Genomic DNA, 22,473 nt, shown 5'->3' on the forward strand with positions numbered 1-22,473 from the left:
GCTGAACCACTTTCATGAAGTTGCCTGTCGATACTATGATCTCTTTTTGCACCTGCTGTTCCCTGTGCCTAAGACACTTTTCCTCTACTCTTCCGCTACCTAACTCCTGATCCTATTTCAGGTCTTGCCTTAAACCTCACCTTCTCCAGGAAATACTGCAATACTTCCAAATACGTATCAGATGGCTCTCCTATGTGCTAACCGCAGTGCCCTGTTTTCCCACATCATGAGACTCATCTCCCTATACCTATGCCTTTTTTGTTCATCTCTATATCCCCTACAAACCTGTAGATTCCCCTCTCAGGAAGCAGATCATAAGTGTCTTGTTTATTACTGTATCCCCACATCATAAAGTGCTAAAAAAATTTTAATAAATGAGTAAGTTTATTTTTATCTGGTATCTTATTTAGTGTTTATTAGCTACCATCCTGAGTAAGCTAATATTTTAACAAGGAGAAACAATGTGCAAATATCCTTTATTTTCTGATGTTATAATCCACTTTAATTCTTTAATAAGAAGAAAAAACACAACTGTATAACCAAAAGTGGTCATTTGAAAATATCATATATAAATACACCAGGGAAATTAAACAACAGTGAGGCTGATACCTCTGGCTTCATAACAGGAAGGGAGGAAGGGAGCGAAGAAAAAAAGAAAGACTGGTAATCTTTGTTACAGTTCACTAGGATCCTAGTCAAGGTACCTCACTTCAGATGTCAAACAAAATTTACTCACACATATAATGCAATAAAGAATAAAAGTGAGGGTCAAACAATTCAGTATTGAAATGACAGGTACACAGATACCAGGACTTCTAGCGGTGACTTATAAATATATGGTACTTTAGTGAGAAATATCTTAAACATTTCCTCAGAAGCATTTTAAGCAGAGATAAAATTGCAAGTATAACCTAGAAGTAATTCTGCAAACCACAAATTCAGAAAACCATGAATTCCCCTCTGTTGAGTTTAATTCTGTTATGATTTAAATAAGTTCTATACTGTTCTCCAGATCAGCTTCAAAAACCTATCATCCATTCAATTTAAGCAAGATAATTTCTAGCCACAGTACCTTTGGCTATAGAGAGTCAGCAAGCTCTCATCAGAAGTGGCTTTCCAGGGAAAGAAAGAAAGCATAAGGAGTCTTCTACCTTATTAGGTAAAGAAGGAGGGTCTATTACAAAGGACATGAATCCCTTTTCAATGGCAATTAATAAGGGTACAATATAATTTTATATGAGGTCACACCATATCTTTAAGCTTATTTAGCAAAATCACTAATTTAATTAACATCTTTTTTAAGATTTTATATATTTATTTGAGGGAGAGAGAGAGAGACAGCAAGAGAGGGAACACAAGCAGGGGGAGGTGGAGAGGGAGAAGCAGGGAGCCCGATGCGGGGCTCGATCCCAGGACCCCAGGATCATGACCTGAGCCAAAGGCAGACACTTAATGACTAAGCCACCCAGGAGCCCCTCGATTAATTAACATCCCAACAAACACAATTATTTAAAATCTCCAAAAGAAGCTACAAGAATAGGAATAACAACTCTGTAGATCAATACAGGTGCTTATAATATTCTGTTCCTCTGAGTGCTCACAAATATTCTATGCAATAGGTATGTGGCTATCAGCTACATTCCAAACATGGGGAAACATGTAAATCTCAAATCACATGGCAGGGATTCCCCTTTGATTTCTGTGACATGAAAGCCCATGCTCTTCCACTCTACTATGCAGGTCTGCTATCGCTGACCTATTGAGATATCTGAGAAAAGCACTGAAGTTGAACAAAGTGGCCATACTTTTTGGAGAAAAACAGCAGTTATCTTACCCTAGAAAAAATTTAGAAATTTAAACCAGGACACTATCAAGTAACTTGTACACTTTATTTATAGCAAGGATGTAATAATCTCCAGACTGGGAGATAATTGGTTGTGTCACTGATGTTATCAAAGCCACAAAGCCCCACCTAAAGAAGGCTAAGGAATAGCAATGTGACAAAGCAGTAGTAAAATCCTCCTCTGCCACAAGTAATGTGCCTGAAACTCTAATCTTTGACCAGAGAGATCTCACACCCTATTGTCAACATGGTTCAGACACTCAGGTTGTTGTAATACTAAACAGTTTGCACATGTGTAAATATTCACTTTTTGAAGATAAACCTCACAAAAGAGCAAATTCTAATTTTATTTTTTATTTTTAGAGCACCACATACCTTTTTTATTTATAGCAAACCTTTGCACAGCATCACCTAAAATCTCTAATTTTTGATAAATGATGAGACCGGCCTATTAAAAAAAAAAGCAGAAAAGTGAAGAGTAAGCTAAAGATAACCAAAATAAAGCTGTATGTCCCATCTTTAGACAAATCCAAAACAGTGACTCCCAAAGCACCCAAAAAGCTGCATTCAACTTACTATGTTACACAACGATCTATGTCTTCATTAAATCACCATACCAATTTCGAGAATGGAGAAAGTAAGCTGCTTGTGCCTTAAAAGTTTAAAATTTTTCTCTTTTAATATTTGATATTTAAGGAGTTATCCAAATCGAATAACTTATTAAGTGGGACTCCAACAAAATACAATCAAGTGAGAGAAATCTGTTTTGGCGACACATATCCACTTCCCCGTATCTCATTAAATCAGCTGTGAATGTCGGCGTATGAACAGCCCTCCTTCCAGGCACTGTTAACAGGAACAACCAAGTCACACTGACTTTTCATGAATAAAAATGCTACAGCACTTTGCACAAGTTCTCAACAAGTTCTACGATTTTTTTTTTAACAGAATGTAAAGGAAAATTATCACCCTATTTCCTGACAAGATTGAATTTTTTTCTGTTTTTAAAAAAAGGAGTTTCCAGGCCTAAAAACAGATGCAAAAGGGAAACAACAAGATGTTCATCTACAAATGAAAGTATAAATTAGGGAAAAAGAAATCCCCAGGGACATAAAATATATTTCCTGCAAAAAACAAATAATGCTATACATTAAGATAAGCCCAGATTTCAGTATGGATGAATATGTAAATATGAAAATACAACTGACTAACAGCAGTGGAACGCTAAATTTGGAGGTAATTTTCCTAAATTTTTAGCACATTTTAAATGTAACTGTAAGAAATAATGCCAGTTTCAATATAGAAACTATAATTATTTTTATCTGAAGTTGCTTATAAATCAAATACATCATCAGTACCATTTGCGTTTACTCAGCCTGTGTTTATTAGCTTTCCATGTTTTCAGAGAGATTACATTTATTACATAGAAATTGGACATTATTTTGGCTTCATGACAATTAAAAATACTAGCACTTTGGTACTTGCTAATTAGTATTGAGAATTATCAGTTTCACTGAATGTCTTAAGCATTTTTAATGCCAACCTGATTTAAAATATTTTAGAGTTTGTACAACCATTACAACAAAATTCTTCTAAAGTAATTTATTATAAAGTACAAAAAACATCATAATTTAAAGATCTTTGGTACATACATACGCATCAGTGGCTGCATATTGTTTCTGATCCTCAGTGAGAGGAAAATCACTCCAATTGCTACAGCGAACAGATCTGTCTTTCAGAAGCTGTTTGCCAAAGAGGTGTTTAACCAAACCATTGAGGCTCCAGATCTCTGTACATTTCAGCTAGAAGTAATGAAAAATTAATACGGCAAAAAATTATTTCTTTCTATTTTCAGATATTACTAAATACCATCAAATGCCCATGCCGCAAATAAAGTTGGAAATGTTATACCAATATATGGCAGAAATAGTCCTTAATAAATTTCCCATCACTAGAAACCTCATTTTCAGTCCACATTATAAGAACTGAACTCTGGAATTTCCCCAATGTAGGTATTAAAATTCCTGGACTGTAAAAGTATTATTCATGGAAAAAAGCTGGATAGGTTGGTACGCTTTCTATCCAGCCCAGTGACTATCTGGCTAAACATGAGAATTTAACTTAATGACTACATTAATAAAACATATGAAATAAGGGTGATGGAATTGATGGCCAAACCTCCACTAAGCCCATCATACCACAAGAGCTACATTATGCTTTCCCTTAAAAAAAAAAAAAAAAAAAAAAAATTGGTATAAATGGATCAAAGGGAAAAACTTAAAATACAATATTTAAGTTTACAAATATATGAAATAAAGTGAAATAGTACTAAAGGGGGGGTGGCTAGCTTAAAGAAATTTCTCTAAGGCAATGGATTAGAACTGAAGGTTTTCATTATGGAATACTCATTTGGGACTTCTTTACTGTTACAATAACATACGCTTCAAGTATTTTTTTCAAAATATCTAACATTCAGATAGATGGGACATTCTGTGAAACACAATCTTATTTATGAAAATAATATATGTATCACATCTACCTTTTTTTCTTAAGTTTTTATTTAAACTCCAGTTAGTTAACATACAGTGAAATATTATTTTCAGGTGTCCCAACATGGTGATTCAACACTTCCACACAACACCCGGGGCTCATCACAACAAGTGCACGCCTTATGTCTACCTTTTCATTGGCAACATCTGTCAGCTCCACAAAATTCTTCAAATCGATATCAAAGTCACACAGAAGTTTCCGCTGATCTCCTTTGATTCCTACACCTGCTTTTTTAATTGCTTCATTTTCAAGCAACATTTTTAATCCCTGAGGAAAAACTGTAACATTTTATTATTATTTCCATAGGTTCTATCAAGTATTATTGATTTATTTTCTACTTCTTACACATTCTATGTTTATATTTAAATTTGTTTATGTTAAGCTTAAATTCAGAAACACATTCACCTTGAGTATTTTTTTAAAAGATTTTATTTACTTATTTGAGAGAGAGAGCACAGAGGGGAGAGGGAGAAGCAGAGAGCCCAATGTGGGGCTCAATCCCAGGACCCAGGGATCTTGACCTGAGCCAAAGGCAGCCACTTAACTGACTGAGCCACTCAGGCACTGCCACCTTGAGCATTTCTTTTCTTACCTGAAGCAAAGTCCTGACTGATAAATGACAAGACAAACAACTGGTTTGAAGACTTCCTCTGCTAACATTAACAGTATATTCCTGATCAGTTAGCCCCTCCAAACTTCAGTTCTATACTGTCTAAACCAGGAATAATATCAATGCCTGACGGAGATGTTGTAAAGATAAATAAAACAGGGATATGAATGAATCAGGTGGAACATGAATACTTCAATAAATGTAAGGTGATGAGAGAAGCACCAGCTAATTCAAAAGCTTCATTTTATAGGAATAAAGTTGACATAATACAACTATCAACCATATAAAAATGAAACAAAGAAAAGAGATACCAACCTGACATAGAAGAAATATGAAACAAGTAACATCTGCTCTCTGACACACATAACTGAATCAGAGCAACTCTGCTTCGTTTCCCTTTATTGTATACTGGTGGCCATTCCATGTCAAATCCTACCACACCTCCAGGAGACAGATTCGTGCTACAGGGGGGAAAACAGTGCAAATTAATTACATTAAAATTTTAACTTCTATATAACTTCTGCATTCCAAAAATTAAAAGACAAGCCGCATATGGTAGAAGATATCTATGATACAAAGACCTGATAATAAATAGCCAGAAAATATTAAAAATTCCTTGAAAAGTTGGTAAGAAAAAGACAGATAATCCAGTAAGAAGGAGGAGGAGCAGGAGGGGGAGGAAAAATATAAACAGGCAATTTCCATAAGAAAATCCAAATAGCCAATAAATCCAAATAAATATGTGAAGACATGAAACCTCACTTGAAATCGGATGCAAATTAATCAATATAATTTCATATATATATGAGTGGCAGTAATTAAAGTCTCACAGGATCAAGTGCTGAGAAAGATATCTACCTGTGGGACTGCTCAAACACCGGTGAATGTAAATTGGTAAAATCCTTTTAGAAAACGCTTTGACAATATTTAGCTGAAGATGTATAAACACTATGACCTGCAAGTTTTTTCTCATAAATATATCAAACTCTCAGATGCGCACAACCAGACAAATATTTAAGAATGTTCATTGCAGGGGCACCTGGGTGGCCCAGTCGGTTAGGCATCCAATTCTTGGTTTCGGCTCAGGTCATGATCTCAGGGTCTGGGACTGGCCCTGCATCAGGCTCTGAGTTTATCGGGGAGTCCGCTTGAGGTTCCTCTCTCTTCTCCCTCTGCCTCTCCCCCCACTCACACTCGTTCGTGTGTGTGCGCTCTCTCTCCCTCTCTCTCTCTCTCTCACTTTCTAAAGTAAATGAATAAATCTTTAAAAAATAAAAATTGGCTTTTAAAAAAGAATGTTCATTGTAATACTGCTCTTACTGGCAAAAATGGAAACAAACTGCATTTCCATCAACAAAAGAATGGACAAATTGTGGCATACGGAAACAATTAAATATTAAATACAAATTAAAATAAAACTACATATACCCAGAAGAAAAATTCTCAAAAAACATAAAATGTTGAGTCAAAAACTTGTGTTTTTGACTCTCATAACAGCATATGGTATTTGGGGATATAAAAGCATAGATATAATAGAAAACACGTGAGGGAATGTTAAATGCTGAACTCATGATAGAAGGTACCTCAGAGGGCTGCAAGGGGGGAGAATCAGAAAGGACATACCTGGAGTTTCAGCTGTATTTTATCGTAACATTTCTTAATAAAGATTTAAAGAAAATGGATATTAAGATTTGCTAAAGCTAGGGTTTTATTATTTTCTATTTTTGTTTATATTTGCCTATTTTGTAATTTTTAAAAGTTAAAAATGTATATCACAAAAGAATCTCAACTTCTGCATTGGGCCAAGATGGAGTAACAGTGATCAGACACACCTTTCCTCTATGAACAAACAGAAAATTGGACAAAATAGGTAAACAACAGTTTTCAGACACTGAACAATAGGCAATACAGGACTATGCTCTCTGAGGGAAAGGAAACCATGGGGGAGCCCTACAGCTGCCCCCGCTTTCTATCTGGACTTTCCAGACACCAGAACAGGGAGAAGTCAAAGCAGAGCACTGAGTTAGGGAGACAGGGTGCAGAGCCAGACAGGCTGAGGGAGCTGGAAGTAGTTCCTGGAGAGGAGGAAGCTAGGCAAGAAAGAGAATGCACGAAGAACAACCAGGGAATCATCAGATGAACAATTCCTAGGGCTTACATGCAGGCATTAAAGCTCTGAAAAGTCACCTTAGAGAGTCTTGTTGATCGCCTGGGGCAGTCAGCAAAGACTCCATAAGGGTCACACCTTATTATAGGGCTAAATTATTCCCAGAGTAAAGACTCCTATCGACCTGCCCTAATAAATCTTAAAAATAAAGGCTCAAAAGGTAAAAGCTGATCTTCAGGTAACTTAACTGTCTGACAGAGCAAAGCTCTTTTCCTTGAAGAAAAAGAAGCAAATCCAACACTCAACAAGGTAAAATCACAATGTCCAGTCAAAACCACTGGCATTAGGAAAAAACAGGAAAATGTGACCCCCTAACCAGGATAAAAATCATTTCATAGAAAAAAACCTAAAATAATGGAATTAACAGACAAGCACACTAAAAGAACCATTATAAATATGCTGAATATGTTCAAATATTTAAAAGAAAACATGAATATGAGAGCCAAAATGGAAGATATTTTCTAAAAAGAAACAAATGGAACTTCTAGAGACGAAAAATACAATAAAATTAAAGATTCACAGAATGGGATGACAGACACTACAGAAAGAAAAAAGTGAACTTGCAAACATAGCAAAAGAAACGATTCAAACCAAAACACAGAGAGAAAAAGAATTAAAGAAAAACAATAAAAGACTGAAAGGGAAGAGAACCCCATGACCAATGACACAGTATTAAGCAATCCAACCTGTGTGTATAGAGACTAACAGAAGGAGAAAAGAGTAACAGGATAAGGGGGGAAAAAAAATCTAAAGAAATATTTTAAATCGGATGAGACTAGAAACCACACACCCAAACAGCTCAACGCACCCCCAAGCAGGATGAAGACAAACCACACAAAACCTGTGATAGCAAAAATCTTTAAGGTAGCCACTGGGGGTAAGACAAAAAAGTCTGCCTATCATAATATACACAGAATTCATTGGAACTACATTCCTCAAATCACTTTAAGCTTATTGCCTTTAGATCTCACATGCTACAGCACTGACAAAGGTGAGATGGTGGAGTTAATATATAAATCATAAATGACAGATTTTACCTTCTCTATGAGACAAATTTTGTTCTATATGAGATCCAAAAGTGGCCAGTTAACCATAGTAGGAGTGAGGACACCTGAATACTATTTCTAGAATTCATCTACCACCAGAAGATCATTAATAAATAGATTAACTTACCTCTGTATCTTTCAACCATTGCAATGTACAACAGTTTAAAAAAAAAAAAAAAAAGACAGGTATAGAACTTCAAAGATCTGAATGATTCCCTACTTCTCTCCTTGTAAAACACTTCAAGAGCCTTGGATTACATTATTGCATAGTCCTAATTTAACAAGGCAATTTTAAAAAATACTAACAGTCATTTCTAATGTTCTTCTTAGGAATCATTTGCTATAATTGTTGCTAACTAAGGGCAACAGAGCTGATCACAACCATTATTCACTACTAGGTTCTTATTTTTAATGAAATATAAAAGGGGCACTTGGAGGTTGAATAATTCTTGCATTTTTTTGTCCTACATTGGTGAAATAAACAATGTGTTCATTGGTTCATTGGTGAAATAAACAATGTGCTTATTTAAGTATTTAAATACTGAAAGTTACAAAAAATTAGCTAAGTAATAGAAAGGATTATGAATGAACAAACAGGTACATTACACATTTAATCCAGTGATTTTAAGATTTTTTTAACATAAAATTAGAACGTGTCAAATGATATGCTACATGTAAAAATGGTTATCTATGGAACACACCTTAACTGTAAAATTCAGTATACTTACAAATACTGTTATAATAGTTATCTTCTAAGGGTCCAAATTCAAATTAAACTAGGAAATTCAAATCTCTTACCTAATATCTTCTGACAGAAAAGAACAATCACTAGCTTCATAACTATAAACAATGGATCCAGTGAATTCTAAGAAAGGGAGGTCATCTTCGAAAACACTCTTCTGAATAGATGCCTTGAGTTAAATAAAATTCCAAAAAGGCACAAATAAAGTTAAATAAGAGATGTTCATGGAAAAATTAAAGTTCAGTGAAGCATTCAAATTATAGTTCTAAGTTTTATCAACTAATGTTCTATAGACTAATGAAGTCATAAGGACAATGTAGCAAAAATAAAGCCATCCAAAAATTATTTTTCTAAAAAGCTTATTTGCAAACTTCTAATCCTATTTTCATAAGAGCACTTATTTTATTAATTTTTTTCTGTAATTATATTAGTATTCTAGCTGTAATAATGTTGCCTTAAGTTGCTGAAGAGTGGCTGGTGGATCTTGAACCTAAGAAAAGTTAAACTTGCTTATACACAAAAACTCACCAAAATAAATACTGTCTAAATTACCTAAATTAGAACAAACTAGTAAGGTCAACCATACAAACTAGATAAAAAGGTAAAATACGGAGTAAGAATCCCCATTTTGTAAGCCCCATTAAAATTTAATCCCATTCACCCAATAAATGACTAGGTTGTGGTTCAATCACAGAACAGCAACTAACTTAAATGGTGACCTGCAGTTTACAAGTGAGGACTGACTGATTTTACAGTCAAATTTACATTAAATTTCCATCTGAAAGAATAATTGGTGAACCGCACACCTTTCCTTCTACTGCAGGACAGGTCTCATTCTGCACAGACATCCATTCAGGAAGTTTCCGCTGCTGTGGAGTTGTTTCCAACTTTTTTTCATTCATCTTTAACAGGCTCTAGTTGCAAAATTCAAAAAACAATTACTCTGTGAATAAATATAGTGCAATCTTTGAAAGAAAACTCAGAGAGAGGCCTGTGGATATGACTGAAGAACCAAACATGCACATTTAAAGTTATAGCATTTGGCCCACATGTAGATTTTAAGAGCTGGAATTGCAAAACAAAAGGAAACATATAATATGCTGGATCTAATAATTATATATTTAGTAGTATTTCTTCTTTTTAAAATAAGTGAGCCAATTTAATTGAGTTCTAAGGTTCTAGTAGTTTCAAAATCCTATTATTCTATGACTTTGATCCTTTCAAAGAATAATCTTTATCTCATCACCAATGACAATCCTTGGGTGTGTAAATTCTTATAGATTTTGACATCTTTAATTTTCTTATCATCTGTCCTAAGATCTAAGTAAACTCCGCAAACGGTTGGACTTGTTCACAAGTCTACTTGAAAAATGAATTTTTAGACAGAACAGCTTTTTTATATTGAGTTTTTTTTTATTAAGCTCTTGGCCTAATAAGTGAACAAATTTCCCTAAGAATAAGAGTTTCACAGAGGATATTTTTAAAAATCTGTTACTAGCTGTGAGGGCTCTTCTCAATGTAAGCCACACGTAAAGAATGGTTATAGAAAACACAGTGAATAAGAGAACCATGACAAACTCTTTTTGTTAATGGCAAATGGATCCATACACTGGTGTGACCCAACATACTACATTGAAGTAGCTTTAAGTTCTTAATAAATCTTTCCAACTCCAACCTTAGTTCCTATTATCTCAAATTTCTAGTAAAGGGGCAGCAGTTTTAAATTTATACCTGAAGATTCTTATGAAATATGTTTATATGAAATAATCACAGCAACTATTTATGATTTAGGGATAACCTGTCATCCCTATTGATACTTAGCAATAAAAACCCTGAAGAAATTACACAGTATCAGCAGGTATCCATTTCAATTGCTCATTTTCTCAAGCATGAACCCCCAAAACTGAGAATACTGATAATTTATAAAGGAAATTTTTAAAAGATTACTCTAGCAAAATTTTCTATATAGAACCAACTCCACCACTCTTACACATTGGGAAGAAAAGGGTTAAGAACAGGTTGGTAATCCACTCAACCTACTGGGGGAGGGGAAATGAAAGACCTCAGCCCTGGATCCCAGTAATACACTAATAACCTCAAACCAGAAGGTAGCCTTGTAAACCTATCAGTGATACTTACTAGCAGAAAAATACCAAAGAGGGGCGCCTGGGGGGCTCAATCGTTAAGGGTCAGCCGTTGGCTCAGGTGCTGACCAGCCCTAGACTCCCTGCTGGGGGGGGGGGGTTGCTTCTCCCTCTCCTATACCCTCTGCCTGTGTTCCTGCTCTCGCTGTCAAATAAATAAATAAAATCTCAAAAAAAAAAGAAAAATACCAGAGTACCTATCTAGAAAATGCTGTTCGCAAGATATAGCTCAATTATCTTGAATGCTCATCACAAATGAGCCTGGAATTATGGATTTATTAATTTATGGCTGAAAAATGGGGAGTAGTCAAGTAAGCTGTGTAATTAAGAGAATATAAAACAGAGGAGTTCCAAAACCAACACAACTTCCTCTGTGCAACTTTTTTTTCTTTTTTTTTTTTGCACACATTGCTCAAAACTATTCTGTTAATCCAAAACCATAATGTGTCCTATTGCAAAAGAAAAGGACATTTTTGGAATCTGTGTCTGACAGTCTGGGGATCCTCCAAAAAAAGAATATGCCATCTGCACTTGGTGCTTGCTTGTATTCTTTGAATCATTAACAAAGTTTGGCTTTGGGTAAGATCTATGATTCACTGAATCAGAATGGACAACTCAAGTTTGGGTGTTACATTTATATTATATTAAGATAAAATATGTAAAATATGTTTTTATATTTTATTTTATAAAACATTTTACAAATGTTAGTAGTTATTAATACATTTATATGTGTCACAAATTCAAAACTCTTAACAAGAGAGTTAAAAATTGACCCCGAAGTGTACTTTTATATATATTTTGTTCTTAATCTTAAAATATTATTTTTATGAAGTTGGAAAACAAGTTTTTGCTATACACAGAGTAGATAATTTGCAAAACTGCCAGAAAACTGTGGTTTCAGCAAATAATAGACAACTCTATAAAAACAACTATAAAATCTTGGAATTTTGTAAGTAATTCATTCACACTGCCAAAACAGAAATAAACTTCAGTAACTCTTCCCTGAAGCCACCTATAACACTAAAATCATTTTAATTTGAAATGGCTAGTTTTCAGATGTAAAATACTTTTTTCACACAAAATTCTGTCTAGATGCTTCTAGGCAAAGAATTTAAAAGTAAACCTGTTTACAGACCTAACATCTTTGTCAAATTTACTTAGATCTCAGGACAGATAAAAAGCACACAGAAAATTAAGGTTGTAGAATAATTTGCAACAAGGAAATTCTTCAAGATACCTGAGGATTTTAATCGTTGATCAGATAAAGGTTATTCTTGGAAGGGATCTGAGTCATTGAATAATAGAATTTTTTATTTATATACTTAGTTGTTATGTTGTTGAGTATAAACAACTTTGACAAGTCTTTTTCTAAAATCAAGTCTTTTATCATCTCATAACACTTCATCTTGTACCATTAAAAGATCTTAAATTCCTCTTTGAAATAAATACAGATGGTCCCTGACTAACAATGGTTTGACTTGGGATTTTTCAACATTACAACAGTGCAAAAGCAATACACATTCACTAGAAACCACACTTGAGATTTTGAACTCGGAGCTTTTCTTGTGCTAGTGATGTGTGGTACGAGCTTCTGTGGTGACACGGGCAGCTCCCGGTCAGCCACACAGTCACAAGGATAGACAACCCGTACGCTGACAACCATCCTGTAACCATGCAACCATTCTGGTTTTCACTTTCAGTATAATATTCAATAAATTGCATGAGATATGCAATATTTTATTATAAAATAGTCTTTCTCTCAGATGATTTTAGCCATTGTAGACTAATCTAAGTGTTCTGAGCACGTTTATGGTCAGCTAGGCTAAGCTATGATGTTCGGGAGGTTAGATGTATGAAATACATTTTCAGCTTCCGGTGGTCTATCCGGGAAGTCCTAAGTCAAATAAGATCCGTAATATACTTTGATTTGCTTCGGTTTGGACTTTCCTGGAATCATCCTGCCTGTCTATTTACCATTATCTGCTACTTTTCAATCTTGGTGACTTTTTTAAAGGCTGCCCCTAAACAATATACACCTGGGATTTTTATTATTTTTTTATTTTCCTATTTTTTTGTTTTGAATAATCCCATTGAACATGTCTTTCAATAGGGTAATTCATCTCATTTGCATTTAGTGTAAGAACATGGGTTTTCTCTTTCATCTTACTTTGATTAGTATTTAACTTACTTTCTTCAGTTCTTACTTTTTTCATTTCTCCTGATTGGCTGAAATTACCCTTCATACTCTTTTTCCATTATCAGTGACAAAATGTCAATTTTTTTCCATCCTATTACCATACTATCTCAGGAAAATAATGTAACAATATCCCTTCCCCACCATGACCCTACACTTGCACTGTCCTGTTTTTACTTTGGCACCCTTCTAATGACTGTTTTTTGTTGATGTGGTTTTGGTTACAGCCTGTTAGTTTTCTTAGTATTGCTCTTCTATTTCAACAATCCCTACTACTTTTTAAACATTTTTATTATGAATTTCATCATCTGTTATATGTAAATATACTGTTTACCATCGTTTCCTCTTCCCTTTGTCTTACCCTTCTTGAATCTTTGTTCTGACTCGATTGTTTGTTTAGAGAACTCTTTAAATTATTTTCATCAGGTAGAATATGAAGGTAATAAACTCTGACTCCCTGTATATGTGAAAATGTATTTCTTCAAATAGACAGAATGATGTGTTGGCTGAGTATAACAGTCCCTCAGTAGTCTGTAGATATTCTTACTATCTTCTACCTTTTGATGCTGCAAGTAAGAAATCCATTGTTTCTCTGATGCTTTTTCTATTGTAAGTCATCTATTCCCCATCTGGGAGCTTGAAAGACTTTCAAGGATTTTTATATTTTAAGGAGCCTAAGCATAAACTCTATTCTCCTTGGGACCAGTGAGTCCTTGGAAGTCTTTTTCTTAAGATCAGAAAAATTTCCCCTCAATATGGGTTGAATTGTATCCCTCCTCAAAAAAAAAACAAGTGTCGGGAGTTCTAACCTCAGTACTTCAGCATGTGGCTCTTTATTTGGAAAAAGTCATTACAGAGGTAATCAAATTTAAACAAGGTTATTACAGTGGTCTCTAATCCAAACTGAGTGGTGTCCTTACAAAAAGGGGAAATACGGACACAGAGACAGACATGCACTGAGAGAAGATGATGTGAATAAACACATGGAGAAAGAGCCATCCATCTACAAGCCACAAAGAGAAGGTCTCGAACAGATCCTTCCCCCACCACCACCCTCCGAAGGAAATAACTCACCAACAACTTGATTTCGGACTTCTGGCCTCCAAAACTAAACTATGAGACAATAAATTTCTGTTAATCATGGAGTTTGCAGCACTTAACTATGGCACCTGCAGCAAACTAATATACCCCTATTTCTAGTTTAGTTATTAACTGCCACTATCTCTTCCCTTTTTTCCTTCTACAACATTTATTCACATGCTGGTGAATTTCTTCCTGCCTGGATTTCTTCTCCTAGACTCTATTTTTTCCTTCCTGACTACCATCTCTTTAATTTTGTTCTTTGTATTTTAAGATACTCCTTACACTTGACTTCCAAGATGCTAATTTCACTCCCAATGGTGATAGCCCTTTTCAGTTTGTCTACTGAATTTTTATAATGTTAAGATCTTGATTGTTAGTTCCAGAAAGTTTCTTTATTGCTCTAGTTTAGTCCCTATTATTTCTTTCTTTTATAAAAGTTATAATCTAGTTCAAATATCTGTTTCAATAAAAGTCTCCTATTCTGGGTGTTCTTCGGTCTTCTTTCCATTGATGCTGGCTTCCTTATTAGTTGGACTGTTGCTTTCCTTTGCCTGTAAAACTGTTTACCATCAGCAGTCATTTGCTCTTAGGGTCCCTCAGGAAGTTGCAAACAGGACAAAGACTCTAAGTCTTCCACTTAAGTATTAGGAGGCAATTTCTCTATTCACAGGTCTCCCAAATTGTAATCTCAAGACCTAGACCACCAGAACACTGAGTTCATCAGTACAACTCCTCTAGAAGCACTCTAAGACAGGAAAGATCAAGTAGGCGTCCTAGGACCAGCTGTTCAGTTCATTCAACAAATATCTATTTCGTTTTCAGCCACATTTGTTCTACCACAGTAATTCCACTGAGTATTTTATTGAGGGAATTATGTTTCAATTCCTTTCTTACCCTGCAATTTTCCTTTTCAACCACTTTGAATTCTTTTATTTTTTTTCTCTTTTTCCAATTTTTATTTAAATTCTGGTTAGTCAACATATAGTGTAATATTGGTTTCAGGGGTAGAATTTAGTGATTCATCACTTATATATACCACCCAGTGCTCATCATAACAAGTGCCCTCCCTAATACCTATTACCCATTAGCCCATCCTCCACCCACCTCCCCCCATCCATCCTCTTCGGTTCTTTTATTAACACATTTCCTGCTGAATCCACTGATAATACTTATAAAGACTTTTAGGTTTTTTTGTTTAGAAATTATTTTTTTAAAGATTTTATTTATTTATTTGACAGAGAGAGACAGTACAAGTAGGGGGAGTAGCAGAGGAAGAGGGAGAAGCAGGCTCCCCACTGAGCAAGGAGCCCGACATGGGGCTCAATCTCCCATGACCCTGAGATCATGACCTAAGATGAAGGCAGACGCTTAACTGACTGAGCCACCCAGGTGCCCCTAGAAATTATTTTTTATCAAGGGTCAACTATTCAGCTAAGCAAGCTTGATAGCTGTTGATTTTTCTCAAATACATGATGATTCTCGATGCCCACTTCATTTATAAATGAAGGTCTATACCAGGAGTCTACAACATTTTCAACTTGACGGCACATTCAGAAAATGAAAATATTTTTATAGCATACGAGGAAGGCAATCTGGGAGTGTGTGTATGACATTTTGTAAAAATTGCATTATACCTTCATTGTAAAATTAAATTTTTTATACAAGAAACTAAGTTGTTTAGATGAACATAACTTTTGCATATTAGGCTTTCTATTTTTTTTTTAAGATTTTATTTATTTATTCGACAGAGAGAGACACAGTGAGAGAGGGAACACAAGCAGGGGGAGTGGGAGAGGGAGAAGCAGGCTCCCCCACTGAGCAGGGAGCCCGATGTGGGGCTCGATCCCAGGACCCTGGGATCATGACCTGAGCCAAAGGCAGACGCTTAACGACTGAGCCACCTAGGCGCCCCTAGGCTTTCTGTTTAAAATGGCTACATACAACTCCTGATTAAAACCTTTTAACATTTTCTTAATATTCTATATAGCAACCATCACAGAGAAGATTTATTAGCACAAGTGGTAGCAAATGGCAAGAGGCTTTGCTCTAAAAGCCTGAAAACTTCTTTTTCACTATTAACCAACATTCCAACAACTCGACCTCTTTAAATTGTACTTCAAGAAGGCTAAAGTTCTTTAAATCTAACAGCTTCTCCTTTTCTTCTACTGAAAACTATGTTAATTCCTTCTGATGATATAAATAAGTTTTGAATATAAATGAATTTTTTATATCAAGTATTTCAATATAGTGTGCTAAAGCTCTGTCATAGGCATAATGCTGAATTTGCTCTACAAGTATTATTAATTCATCCTTAGGACTCAAATGATACCCATTAAACGACACTTCTAAAACTATTTTAACTTCACTCTCCCAAAGCTGAATTATCACTCTGAATCCACAAACTTTGTCAGTACATGTTAATATATTTTCCACATAATCATTGCACTTTTAAGTTAATTCAGGTGCTCAAAATGTCAGTTAAGAATACTATTTATTGAAGCCAATAACTATACTTCAACAAATCTGCAAAGTAAAAACCATTCACATGGAATAATTTGAAATTTTCTTTTAGCTTATAAATCTTTTAGACTGTCAATATACTTCATTACTGAAATAGCTAGCCACATTTATTCACCTAAAGCTGAAAAGAAAGTACTATAGTAGCTTAGACTTCATTAGGTTCACCATTTTTATGACTTCATTTAATGTGGAACTCAGAACTACAGGCAAATTTTAATATACAGGAGCTTCTCTGTGAATAAGACAACTTATTACTTAGAATATCAGGGTCTTTTTTTTTTTTTAATTGAAGAGCCTAAACCTTCCTGTTATTACCAGTCCCAAACTTTCGCTGTTTCCATAAAATTTTGTATGTTTCAAGATATTCCCTTTGAATACTTCAGTTTTAAAACTTCTCTGCCAAGCAAAGAATGTCCTCTCAAGCATTTTTCTTCAAGGATTCTATACAGCCTTCTAACCGAGGCCCATTACTAACATTTATGGATTCATATCTGCAATGAACACCTTTTTCATTAAATAATCCTCTGAATTAGTACTGTCTTCTATGTCTTTGACAAATCTTAAACATATCTTCTAACAGAATAATTGAGAATGGCAATTTTTCCATTTCCTTTGCCTTACTGATCCCTAACACAGTGTTCCATATAGGCAGGAAAAAAGAGCACATTTGGCAAACTAGCAAAGTATCTGGCCTTTACTAATTGTGCAATCCTGTAACCAGCTTCTTGAGCTGAAACTGATGATCACAACCTCTTAAAAGAATTTTGTTCTCCGGGCACCTGGGTGGCTCAGTTAAGTGTCTACCTTCAGCTCAGGTCATGGTCCCAGGGTTCTGCTCAGCAGGGAGTCTGCTTCTCCTTCTGCCCCTCCCCACCAAGCTCATGCTCTCTCTCTCTTAAATAAATAAAATCTTTAAAAAAAAAGAATTTTGTTATTTTGTGCTCAAATATTATTTCAAAAAATCAAACTTTTTTTAGTAAAATAGCTGTTTTATGAGAAGGTACCAGAGTATTTTGTTTGACACCCCTATTTCATTTGATTTAGCCTGTAAAGAATTATGGAAACACCATATAATTCTGAGGTAATTTTTTACTTTAGAGACTAATTATTGATGAAATATTTACTGTTACATTTAACTCACAAATCAGATGACTTTACAGCTTTGATCAATAAATTAGGCAATACAGTGGGAAAGCAAATACCTGCAGAAATTAAGTTTATCTGAATATAAAATACTTAAAAAATAAAGTACTTGAAATACTATAAATCCTTCATTCCTTGGGAAACGTTTCTTGTCAATTTTTTTGTTTGTCCAAATTCTTATTTTTTTTAATAAATCTTATCCCAAAAAACGTTTTTAATGAAAAAGACTAAACAAAAACAATGCACTGAAATATTTTCAGTTAGTTTAATAATTTAAATTTAAGTAAGCAAAATACACTTATAATCAAAAATATTTTTAAATGAGCTTCTGAAGTTACAGAGGTCTGTATTTCCCTTATTAAATCAATGGAATTGTATTATGTTCAATTATTGATTATTTTTAGATATAAGCACTAGTATAAATTCTAAAAACAAACATATTATGAAATTCTATCATAATCAGGGTTTGACAAACTGTCACATCAAAAAGGCCATAATAAATAAATAATTAAAAATTAAATAAGCAAGAAAATTAACAAAATTCATTGTTTTCTGTTAGAAAATACTGATAAGAATTAGTTAACAATCATGCTCTTTTCTGTTAGCAGTAAAATAATTATGAAAATTAAGACAAAAATGAAAGAATTTTGGGGCACCGGGGTGGCTCAGTCAGTTAAGCATCCGACTCTTAATCTCAGCTCAGGTCTTGATCCCAGAGTTGTGAGTGTAAGCCCTGTGTGGAACCTACTTAAAAAAGAAAGAAAGAAAGAAAGAAGTTTATATACACAAACACATATAACTTTCCCAATTATTAAATAATATACACATACAAAATTAAAATAATAATTAGGAAATTATTTAACAGGAAAGTCAGGAGGAAGTGCTACATAATACAGCCAGAGAACAACCCTGTCTGACCATGTTACCATGCATAGCCATCCATGTTACTGTATTGTACGGATGGAAGTTTCTGTGATTGGTCCTGCATAGCAGACCACCCAGACCTGCACAGAGGCAGGCAGGTTAAAGAATGTCATGTGTGAGACGTGCTGCTGAGTGATCTCGGGAGCCTGGCTAGTGGACATTAGCTAGCCTCCAGGTCAGAACTGGCTCTTCTGGTCTAGACACCAATAGCTATAGATTTTGCCTTGCATCCCCTCAGGCTCCAGGCTGGGCTGGCCCCCCAGAATAGAATCCAAGTGGAGAGGCAAGCACATATGGCCCAGGCTCCTTGAAGATGTAAAGACATGATAACACAGAAATGCTGCTTGCTCCAAACCACACAGAGGCAAACAAATGTTTAACTTCACACCTGGTCATTTGCACCATAAAACCACCATTATGGGGATGGTCAGTTGGAAGTCTCACCTGAGGGGAAGACACTGCACCCAGGCCTGGCTGGAACCCCAGTCTGGCTGTCCCCAAAGGGTTCCCCAGCTAATGAGATTAGATGTTGTAAGTACCGATTTGATGTAACTCTTTTTTTTTTTTTTACTATTATAAAAGTTTATTTAACAAAAAAGTTCAATATGAAAATGCACACGACCTGATTTTTATGTTGTAGTAAAACAGGTACTATGGAGGGGACATGTGGAAGCAGTTGATTTCTTCTGATGAACACACCCATTGTTTATACTCGCTCCAAGGCTTCTAATATGATACTATTTCCTCGTATTACCACCATTCCAATATTGTTCTCATGCCCACTAGCTGCCATCTCCACACATTCATCTATCATAAGATTCATAAACGGATCAATCCCCCGCAACATTCCTTGGACATGTCTGCCACCGTTTAATTTCAATGATAATTTCTTGTCCATAATTTTTTTCAACTCGGGAGGGTGAGCTTTGCTCATGGTGTCTACTCAGCAAGCTCAAAGATGCCTCCAAACAGAATTCATGGCATCCCTCACCGATGTAATTCCTATTCACCTTTACTGCTTACTATTGCCCTCACCTATGCGTAGATTTCCCTTTTCTTCTATTTCCACTAGGTTTTTTACTTTAAAATATCAATAAAGTGTTTTTCCCCCTTCGAAACTGAGAGTATGGCTGCTGTGAATCGTTTCTTTAGAACAGTTACTTAACTCAAGTAGTTTACAAAAGGATCACCATATAGAATAATGTTCAAATATAATTTCACCTATTATAAATCTTTAAATGTTTCATAAAATGCTTTTATATGTTTAAAAACTATAAAAAATACGCAGCCATCAAAATTTTGCCTTATAACCCATATCACTATGCTACAGCACAAATTGGAAGCCACTAACTTTGCTCCAGCTAACTCTTGCCAGTATGGACCCAGTGTTACCAGATCTCCCAGTTTTTCCAAAGATGAAGAAATTGCACCATGCAATCTTCCATTTAAGAGCAATATCCAAGACCCCTCTACAGGCCAAAATTTGGCGTGCGGGCCTTCCAATTTACTACTTCTGCTGTAAACAGATCGGTACCAGCAGCTGGTATGGGTATCCATAGTAATTTTTAAAGTCAATACCCATTTACAAATCATTCTTTGAGTGAAATACTTGAGTACGTTTTTGTAGAAACTCTATGGAGTGAGTGATGGCAAAAAACTAGGAATATGCTAACAAATGGCATTTCCTTTACAGAAGCATACAGAGGACACAGAGTGGTTGGATGGAACATCTACTTAATTAGAGCAGTAGCAAGTGAATTACCCTAGGAATGGAGCACATCCCCTTTTACCCCCATTTCTGAGTCTACTGTGTCAACTCACACTAGATTGGAGCATTACTCCACTTTTCTCTATGGCTTCAATAATAATGCTAGGAGCATGCACACAAGAAATCTACTTTCCCAAGCTGCCTAATTGTGACTATAAACTATGAAGCCAGAGTGAGACATGGACCCAGTTCCTCCAACCCATCTACTATCAGTATCAACTATATGCTTTACCAGTCAACTTATTTAAGGGCTGGTTTGATGGTCTAGTGTGAAAATTATGTTTAACCAGAGCTGAGGCTAAATGAAAGCCATCTTTTTCATGAAGGCGGGCCAAGGAAGTATTTTCCTGCACTACCAACATTTCCCTCAAAATAATTCTCTAGTTTTACACATAGTTTCATTTTTAAGAATTAATCTCACCCAAAAAACCAGCATTCCTCATAAAGATTTATATGCAAGGATAGTCATTCTTGTTATATATGATAGTTATTTAAGATATATAATGTAATATACAATATTTATAATGATAAAGAGTTGAAAACAGACATGTCCAACAACGGTAAAATAGTTAAATAATAAATTACGTCATATCCATAAAAGCACTATGCAGCCATTAAAAACATAATTTATCAAGTGAAAAAGTTAGACTCTAATTTTACACAATAAATATGTATGTATTTGCATGTGTATATTTTATTTTTTTCATTCTTTTTTATTATTATGTTTTTTTTAATATTATTTTTAAAGATTTTACTTATTTATTTGACAGAGAGAGAGACAGCGAGAGCAGGAACACAAGCAGTGGGAGTGGAAGAGGGAGAGGCAGGCCTCCCACAGAGCAGGGAGCCCGATGCGGGGCTCGATCCCAGGACCCTGGGATCACGACCTGAGCCGAAGGCAGACGCTTAACGACTGAGCCATCCAGGTGCCCCCTATTGTTATGTTAATCACCATACATTACATCATTAGTTTTTGATGTGCATGTGTATATATGTATACACACATATGCTACATAGAGAGACATATGTATACCTGCACACACATATATATACACCTATACATGTATACATAGGCATATATATACACATATATCCATATTCGGTATTTTTAAAGGTCTGGAGCAATGTATACCAAAATACTAGTAGTTATCCCACAACTACAGATGGTTTTTTATTTTCTTCTTTATACTTTTCTGTATGTTCCAAATTTTCTATAAGAACATGTGTTACTTTTAGCAATCGGGGGAAAGTATGCCCAGAAGAGGGGAAAGGTCGTTTGTCTGTTTTTTTTAATGAACAACCAAGGCTACATTTTTTAATACTCTAGAACAAGAGTTAGCAAACTTTTTCTATAAAGAGCCAAACAGTAAATATTCTAGGTCTCATGGCAGATTGTCTCTGTTGCAACTACCAAGTCAGACATTGTGGCTCAAATATCATAAATAATACTTAAATAAGCATGGCTATGTTCCAATAAGACCTTATAGACAATGAAATCTAGATTTATACAAATTTCATAAAATTTTTCTTCTGATTTTTTCTTAGCCACTTAAAAATGTAAAAAACCATTTAGCTCATAGTACAAAAACAAGCAGCAAGTCAAACGTGACCCCCACACGTTTGCCAACTCCTGCTACAGAACATAGACAAAATGGTCTAAGACTGGAAAATGTCCAATGCTACTTGCATTAACAACTACAGCAATTTTTTTGATCACCATAATACAGTCATAAAATGCC

General features: G+C 35.0%; 2 protein-coding genes across 8 annotated transcripts in view; both read right to left on the reverse strand.

Moving 5' to 3' along the window:
* Positions 1-22,473, reverse strand: part of WRN (WRN RecQ like helicase) — a 147,912-nt gene that overhangs the window by 105,330 nt on the left and 20,109 nt on the right. For 6 of the 7 annotated variants that reach the window (XM_027598934.2, XM_027598933.2, XM_027598932.2 and 3 more), the window contains exons 2-7: positions 9,765-9,872; positions 9,015-9,127; positions 5,319-5,464; positions 4,523-4,671; positions 3,496-3,645; positions 2,219-2,291 (exon numbers count right to left, since the gene is read on the reverse strand). In XM_027598934.2, coding sequence (XP_027454735.1) covers positions 2,219-2,291; positions 3,496-3,645; positions 4,523-4,671; positions 5,319-5,464; positions 9,015-9,127; positions 9,765-9,872 — 739 coding nt within the window. The remainder of the gene's footprint in view (positions 1-2,218; positions 2,292-3,495; positions 3,646-4,522; positions 4,672-5,318; positions 5,465-9,014; positions 9,128-9,764; positions 9,873-22,473) is intronic. The other variant, XM_027598938.2, reaches the window with a different exon arrangement.
* Positions 19,519-20,012, reverse strand: LOC113924750 (small nuclear ribonucleoprotein G-like). The gene has a single exon (XM_035726165.1). It carries the CDS (start codon positions 19,898-19,900, stop codon positions 19,673-19,675), a length of 228 nt encoding a protein of 75 aa, XP_035582058.1. The 5' UTR covers positions 19,901-20,012; the 3' UTR covers positions 19,519-19,672.

This window comes from Zalophus californianus, chromosome 2, assembly GCF_009762305.2.
Source record: "Zalophus californianus isolate mZalCal1 chromosome 2, mZalCal1.pri.v2, whole genome shotgun sequence".
Lineage (NCBI taxonomy): Eukaryota > Metazoa > Chordata > Mammalia > Carnivora > Otariidae > Zalophus > Zalophus californianus.